This window comes from Ceratosolen solmsi, unplaced genomic scaffold (genome assembly GCF_000503995.2).
Source record: "Ceratosolen solmsi marchali unplaced genomic scaffold, CerSol_1.0 scaffold47, whole genome shotgun sequence".
NCBI classification, from domain to species: domain Eukaryota; kingdom Metazoa; phylum Arthropoda; class Insecta; order Hymenoptera; family Agaonidae; genus Ceratosolen; species Ceratosolen solmsi.
Genome location: NW_011948419.1, coordinates 8,422,070 through 8,430,856, shown reverse-complemented (window position 1 = coordinate 8,430,856; position 8,787 = coordinate 8,422,070). Strand labels below are relative to the sequence as shown.

Below are 8,787 nucleotides of genomic sequence, written 5' to 3'. Positions count from 1 at the left end.
TTCCCTTTATATCAGGTCAACTTTATTATTCAGTCATTATCTTTATTCTTACGTGATATAATGATTGAGATGAAAATACGTTATAAAATGATATGTTTCAATGTGTAAGAATCATATATTATTTATTATTTGTATCATTAATCACAATAATGGTAAATTATAAATTAGTTGTATACTATTTCAAGTGAATTTTGCAATCTCTGTTTTCTATGTGATTGTTTCTTAAAAGGTAAACCTTAATTATATTTTTGTGTAATTCTTTTACATATAAAATATAATGAAAAAGATAAAATTATAGCCATAAAAGTAGAAAAGCGTAAAATGGATACAAAATTATAAAATATTATTGGAGGTATGATGAAATAAAATGCATGACCGGGTTCAGGTTTAAGAAATAAAATATATTTATAAAAACAAAATTAAACGCATATAAAATAATACAGTCCGTAAATATACTTTCATCTAACATAGTTCTTAATTCTTTTGCAATCGTGCATCATTTTTCTCACTCATTCATACTCATCCTCTTTCGCACTTTCTCTCATTCTTTCGTACTTTCGCGTTTTTACGTTTAATCTCTCGTGCTCTTAACCGTCATTATACAGGAACAGAAACCACATCTTTAAATAATTAGTGTTATTTTTCTCCGCTGCGCATCGCTTTCCATTATTTTTTTTGCATTTAAAGTTGTATGGCACTAGTGAATAGAAATAGAGTTATAATTATAAAATTTTCAAGTTTTTTCAAAGTGTCATTGCATGGAAAAATTCAGAGATGGATTTCAAAAACATTTCCTTATTTGAAACGTTCAGGAATTTGCTGCAAATCATCAGTAGATATATTTGTATTGCCAGAGTCGCAGTGAATTCGAGAAGATGAAAAAGGAAAGTTCTCAAGATCACTTACTCTTTGTGCGATTTAAGTGTTCCCGGCGACGTGCATTTATCTAACGTATTTATTATATATCACTATAAAATATTGAAGAAATGCCCATTTCACGCTGAAGAACGCGAATAACACACGATCTCGTTAGTTCTCACATCGACGAATCAAAACTCTCGGTGGTGCTTAATGAAATCGCATCTGGTGAAAGTTTTTATTTGTCGATCCTGGATGAATGCCCAATGAATTGTTCGATAGATCCATTTATTTATTAGTTCATAAAACGAGAAATATTTGTAAAAAAATTAAAAAAAATATATATATAACACTTCTAACAATGATATGAAGTAAAAATATGTTAGTGATATAATGATCGTCTTGCTCTAGTGATAGTCGTGCCTCCCAATGCCTTCGCTCACGTTAATTCTTATTTTACAAACTGAGTATACGGTAATACTGTTTGATATGTCACTAATTATTACGTCGACTTAATTTTTATATTTATATAACACCTGTTTTGTCTTATACTACGTTGCCATCATTTGCCTAAAAGTTTTGTCATATTCTTATTTCATTTTAACGCAAGTATTTGTTGCATAAAATTATATACTTTGAAATCTACACTTGTAGATATAAGATAATTCAAGAAAAAATATTTCACGTCACTAAAACCTACACAATGACGAAAAATGGCACTAAATAAAACATGACATTAAGAATAAACATAATTATTGCAAAATAATTAAGGCCAATTATATTCACTTAGGAAACATTTCAAACTTGTTATTGACACAATTCATTCTATTATAATTATTTTATTCCAATTGTACGCAAAAATATACAGTAAAACGAATGTAATGAAAAATTGAAAGTATTAATTGCAAATCAACGAATTCTAAATTATATTTATGTATGAAAAAAAGAAAATCTTTTTAAAAAGCTTATTTAAAGTTAAAGAATAAATGTTAATTTAATTTTAATACACATTTGTTTTATGTGAAATTTTGTAAAATTTAATAATGAGTAAGTCATATACATATTGAATAGCATAGAAGTTAATTTTTGCAATTACTTTTCAATATTATACTCTTTTTTATAAATGGAGCTAATTTGTAAGAATCCTCTTATGAATATGATTATTATTGCATTGGCTTTTCATACGTGTTAGTCCTTCCTTTCATTCGTCGTTTAATAATTCCTGAACTCTTGAGGTAGTCTGTTCTGGGTATTTTTATTACTTTTTTTATATATGTTTATACGCAGTAAAATGGCAAGGGATTATATAAATTCGTTATCGTTTAATATGATAAAAAACTAAAAAGTCGTGCGTACATTTTTCATTACACATTTCGCATTCATTTATATACAATTATATATACGACTGACTTCGATCCATCGAAATATTTTCATTCAATAGTAATTACTAATTAATTGATTTGATAAAGTAATTAATTAATATAAAACCACGGTATTTGTCGTTCGAATCGAAGTCTTGTCATTTTTTGTGATGTAACCGTTCGAATCTCGATCTTCGGCAGGTATCGACATGGTGTCACGTTATAATCAGCTCGATCAACTGAATGTACCGAGTCGTTTGAAAGATCACAATTGGTTTATTTACTTATAAATTTATACGAGCAATTTAAAGTAAAAATTTGAAAAATCACTTTAAAACATTGCATCTAACAATTGTTTATGAAATATAAAAAATAAGAGGAAACAACACTTGAGTAATAACAAGTAAGATATAAACGCACGAAAACTAGGTAGAAAAAACAAACGATGTTTGAATATAACAATCAATAGAAACAATTGCAAATAAGTATTTCGTTATGGCGAGGTTAATGTTTTTTCTATTTTTCTATCGATAAATCATAATTATGTCACAGCATTTCTTGAAGAGAAAGATGATATATTGATAAAAAACATGATAAATTTGAAAATGAATTGTTAACAATTTCCTTTCCATAGTAGTACTAATAATAGTATTAATAATAAAAATAATTACATTAAGCGTAAAGTTAACGATAATAATTATAATAACGATAACATTTTCCACAGTAAAGATTAACTCAATTTGTTTCCTCTTTCAAAAAACACCGCACTTTATTCGATAACTTAACTTCATTATTTTTATTAGCTTATTCAGAGCATTCCTTAGACTATCAAGAAAAACAAGATGAGAAGACAGATTTTTTTAGAATTAATGATTTTATATTTGGAATGTTTTGAAATGCAGCGTTCTTTCACTCATCGGCAGTTTGTTATCATAAATGTGTCTTCTCCGTCGTTTTTCCGCGGCAAGGTCCCACATTTGCTTTCGCTGTGGAACTTTGTACAATTAAATTTTAACGACTAACTTTTTCATCTACCGATGAATGCTATATCTTTTCACACTGAATGTAATTATGATTCTCTCATTTAAATGCTTGACATTATAATTATAATTTCACTTTTATTTCGCGATTTTCCGAAACATTTGTGTACATAGTGTATACGTGTACACTAAATATAAATACTAAATTTCAAATAGCTACTAGATGGATGGCTATAATAAAAATAACGAATTCTTAGTCGCTTAGTTATTTCATATGCACTATCAGCTGTCGCCAAGTTAACCTTTTCAAAATTAAAGAAGGTTGTGCAGTGCATTTTTTTACTTTAAACGTATTAAATTAAAATAAAACTTTTGTAAATATTATCGAGCTTGTCTAGATTGAGCAGAATATTTAGAAAGATCAATATTAATTTAATAGATAAAAGTAAAACCTAAAAAATAAAGTTTTGATTACATTACACGATAAGAAGAAAATGTAAAGACCTAAATGTACTTTTGGAAAATGGTTGTTCCGTTTCTATTCTAGAAAAAAATCTTAAAAATTAATAAAATTGACCATTTTATTAAAATGGCATCGAGATATATATATATATAATAATGTATGATTTATATTTAAAAAAAGTTACTTTGGCGATTGACTTTTTCGTCTAGTTGTTGATTCAACAATTACAATTGTCATTATAATGTATGCCTATATATTTAACGTATTTTGTACAATTCATAAGCTTCGAAGTTTATCAGTTAGTTCTGTTCAAATCGCTTATAGGTCTCCTTATCTTTGGCACACTCTTGCGCGCCCTCAAAAAGGGCGTAGTCCACGTCGCCTTTTAACGGGCAACGTAGTCATCAACGAAGGAAAATCATCCGGCCGATTGAGGCTGCGCATCGCGCCCACTAACAGTTCCTGCAACGCATAACGTACCTCTGATCTTTCCGTAGCGTACATAAGCACCGTAAAGAAAAAATTTTCTGGGGCGCAATTTAATGTGCCTTACTTTCGGTCCTCGCGGAAAGAAAATTTACCCTTTATAGAGCGGCTTCTTCCTTATCTCACGCCCTCAAATGGAGCTTGTGATGATTGTTAGACTTTTTCTTATGCGTTTCGAGGTGCTTCATCATGTGATCCTTACGTATGAAGCCCTTGCCGCAGTTATCACAGGCGTATGGCTTTTCGCCGGTATGGAGGCACATGTGCCGCCTGAGGTCGGTCTTGTGGTTGAATTGCTTCGGGCAGATTTCGCACTTATAGGGTTTGTCACCAGCGTGCTTCTGCAGGTGCTCAGCGTGCAGGTACTCATGTGGAAAGCGCTTACCGCATTGGTTACACTTGAACGGTTTGTCGCCCGAGTGGAAGCTCTTGTTATGCTGGGTTAAATAGCAAGCCTTGTTGAACACCTTGTCACACTCGATGCACTTGTGTAGCCCATTAACGGATATATAGTGTGAACCGGTATTGGTACTGGTTACCTGATGCTCCTTCGTCATGATCTTACTGTTGCTTTTCTCCTCCTTCGGGTCCGACCGTTTAGTCACAATGTTAGGATTAATATCTTCCTTAGCAGTCAGGTGGGGCAAGTTATTGTTTGTTTCACGTGGTGACTGTTGTTGCTGTTGCTGCTGACTTGATGCAACTTGTTGCTGTTGGAGTTGCGAGTATGTGCTAACTATGATATTGCCATCTGTGGATTGCATCATGTCTATGCCGCCGAGACACTCATATCGAGGCGGCGAGGTCCGGTAGATATCGTAATTCGAAACCGGTGAATCAAACGATCTATCTTGAGGAATACCTTCCTCGGGACTGAGCCCCCCCACGTTAACGACCGATGATTGGTCTTGGCCTGTAAACCCATTGGCGACACAACCAAATTGCGAAAAGCTTGGCATTAACTTATGTTGATGTTCATGTTGATGCTGGTGCTGGTGATGATTGCTGAAAGTGCCAAAACTGGGTAGCATCTCCTGGTGTTGATGTTGCTGGTTTGTTGTAGGCATGGTGTGCATGCCCGAGTTACCAGTAGTTGTTAGTTGGCTGGTAATAGACTCCAGTAGGCCCGGGATGCTGGTAATAGTTATAACGTGGGGGGGCAAGGCGTTTGGGTACGGCTGATGAGGCATCGAAGTACCCCCCATCATGGTTCCCGGTGGGGGTGAAGCCATCGATGCCGGAACCACCCCCGCCATTATGGGAGAAGGTGAGCTCATGTGGTGGTGGCCCGAGGCCATTGGCGAGGGGGAACCCATGTGAACTGGATGCTGTTGCATGGGTGATATGGGCGAATTCATGGGATGGTGGCCCGATGGTGCGATTTGCGATGGAGAATCCGTTGATATGTGGTGATGATGATGGTGGTGCTGCTGCTGCTGCTGATGTTGATGGTGTCCCAATTGGGGGGATGGAGAACCCATTTGCTGGTGCTGGTGCTGCGACTGTTGGTGCTGAGTTTGAGCCATTGGAGAGGATGCTGGCGAACCGAGGAATACCAAGTCGGATACCATCATTACTGTTGAAGACTGCTGTGACTGGGACTGCTGTTGCTGCTGTTGTCGGACTGATTGATGTTGCAGGGACTTCTGGACCGCTTGGACTGGCGTAGCCTCGCTGCTGCTGTTGGAACTGCTGTTGTTGTTGAAGATGGCTGTGGTGGTGGTGGTGGTGGTGGGCGTGTGAAGCAGGCCCCTCGTTGCCTCGCCCGAGGGACCTGCCATCAAGTTTGGGGGACTGCTCGATGAGGAGAGCTCCGGAGAATTCCGACTGGCCGCTCCAGCCCTACCTGAATTTGCTTCACGGCCAGGATGGTGATGCGCACTAATAGGCATATTGGCTGGATCCGGTTGATTGCTTTGTTTTACTGCGTTTTTATGAAGTGTTGTATTATAGTGCCTTTTAAGGTGTCCCGAGCTGGTAAACCACTTGTTGCATGCGGTGCAGTTATAGGTCTTTGGCCTGCGTGCTTCATTACTTTTCCAGGACTGGTTACCGCTAATTGGTGGAGGTTTAGGATTTTGTTGCATTAAGCCGGCAGGAATTGGGTGACTGGGCATAGACTGCGTACTCGTGATAATTGGTGAACCTGGGTGACGGGGTGGCTCAACGGGTGGTATATGCTGTTGTTGTCCTCGCATAAACTGGTTTTCTTGTATAGGCGAGACACTATCCAATGGACCCATAGGTGACATGACAGGATGGTAATCATGCGGTTGTGAACCGGGCGGCCAACTCAGCATAGATGTGACCGAATGTGTAGTACCACGTGCTTGATGTTGTTGCAACACTTGGTGTTGCATTTGCACATGCATATCTTGGTGTTGATGCTGATGATGAAGTCTCATGAATTCCTCCTCATATCTGACGAATTCAAATATAATAACAATAATATTTGGCGTTTTAATTTTTTATTTAGCATTTGTAAATAATATTCCTTATTAAAATATTTTTTAGCTTCATTACAAAATGAGAACAATTTTGTAAATATTTTAAACTTGTTATCAAAAATTTGTAAAATATTGGATGACTAAAACAGAAATTAGTTCTTGACTGAAATATAATTTAAATTTGAATAATTATATACTAAAAATCTCGAATTGTCTTCGAGTAATAAATTTTTTAAATGATTGTAGATTCCATTAAACACTATTTCTATACGAAATACCAACCTGTGAGTTTGCACTTTATGAGAGTCCAGATCAAGAATTTCAGCTTGCTCTTCGGGCTCCTGCTTGACTTCATTCTTAACGGTGACAAAATCGTAAGTTGGTTGCTGCTGCTGTTGGGGGTGTCGTTGCTGTTGTTGATTCGATTGTGATTGCGGCGATGAAACATGCATCTGTTGCTGCTGCGCCTGCGCCTGACTCTGCTGCGATTGCGTGACCTGCTGTTGTTGTTGCGGACTGCCAGCCAACTGTTGATACTGCGACTGTGCTGTTGGTGGATACACACTCGGTGATCCCGAGTGGTTAGATCGAATATGTTCTGCCAGTTGGGCTGCATCTTCGTAGACACCCCCGCACTTGTCACACTGAAGTGGGCTTCGTGGGCTCGTTGAGCTCACCGAATTAGCGCGTTCTGCAGCGAAATGCTGGTGCTGGGGGTGATGATAGGGATGATATCGAGTGTAGTTCCCGGACTGCCCAGAGCGCGTCGTCCCCGCGGTTTCGTCGTCCTCGTCGTCCGGCGAAAAATGGTGGGGGAGAATATAATTAGCCTCACCATGCATGAAGTATTGGGGATCTCCAAACATCGGTGTGACGAAATGCTGATTAAAGCCCTGCTCTTGGTGTTGATGTTGCAATCTAGCAGAGCTCGGAGGTGCAGAACCCTCCGACGCCGGGCGTGACGCCGTTTCGCTCGAGTCCGCGGGAGCTGTAACGCTCTCACGTTTTATGGTCCCTGTGCCACCGCTATTGTGGTTGCCAGCTTTGCTATTATTATTGTTACTCTCTTCTTGCTGGCTGGTTTGGGTAGCCCATTGGTTGAGCAAATTATGCTGATGATAACGTAGGTGCACGTCAAGACTGATGCTACTGTCAAAGTTCATGCCGCAATCCTTACAGCAGAGTTTGTCGTTAGTGGCAACGGCGCCTCCTACATACTGCTGCTGTTGATGCTGTTGCTCGACGACGCTCGTCATCTCACTCATAATAGTTTCTTGCCTCTCCGATACTTTGTGGAACGAGAATCGTTCTTGTACACTTGTTTGGAATCACCGCTGGCTTCGGTCACTCGCGCACTCTCACACTTGATTGACGCAACAAAAAATTAGAACAAAAAGAAAAGAGAAAAAGGTATTGATTCTTAAAAGAGATCTACATATATCACGATCGTGCATCCGGACTACTCCAAGTTCGAGACGCGCGCGGAACCAAACTGGATTTGCGTGCGCACCGACAGGTTGATTCACGAATGCTCGGCATCGTTTGATTTCCCTTGGTGATCGCTGCCTTATCTATTATTTTATATTTTCCGTTTTTTTGGGTGCTCAGTAATAGAAGATGCGTATGGTACGGAAAAAATAAGACCTGAAAAAATAAACGAATCGTCCTTACCGACGAATCACATGTTCGCAGTTCTTGGCAACAGTCTTGGATAGAAATAAGGGTTGCCTTTTCAGCGATTGGACGAGGCCGAGCCTCGACGTCGCTTTGGGCGACGCTCCTCGGCTAGACTCTTGTCACAAATAAACTTCGAGCGTTCGCTTCTGCGTGCTAACGCGCGCTCCTTCGATTACGATCCAACTTTTACGCATCCTTTGGCACTTACCTACGCCGACGTTTACGCCCTTTCATTGAGGCGCCCTCTCACTCACTCACTCTCTCTCTCTCTCTCTCGTTTCCTCGTATTTTCTCAACAATTGGAAAGCCAGTCGTTGGCACCTTGGATACTATATGTTCATCAATTTAATGATTCAAACAGATTAGTGTCAACGTAAACACACACTTTGAAGTTTTTCTGTTGTACGCTCGTCTTTGGCTTCTTGTTTGCCGGCAGCGCCAGCGCCTTGCATACGTTCACTACTTTGTAGGTGTAAGTACGCGCGACGTACTTTCTAAACACGAGATCCGTGTAG

General features: G+C 38.5%; 1 protein-coding gene across 1 annotated transcript; it reads right to left on the bottom strand.

The window, feature by feature from the left end:
* Positions 1-3,814: 3,814 nt before the first annotated feature.
* On the bottom strand, positions 3,815-8,012 carry LOC105360675 (ataxin-2 homolog). Its single transcript, XM_011497642.1, has 2 exons — positions 6,878-8,012; positions 3,815-6,569 (listed from the first exon to the last, which is right to left on the bottom strand). The coding sequence occupies exons 1-2, from the start codon at positions 7,858-7,860 to the stop codon at positions 4,271-4,273; spliced, it is 3,282 nt and encodes a 1,093-aa protein (XP_011495944.1). The 5' UTR covers positions 7,861-8,012; the 3' UTR covers positions 3,815-4,270.
* Between the last annotated feature and the right edge of the window lie 775 nt (positions 8,013-8,787).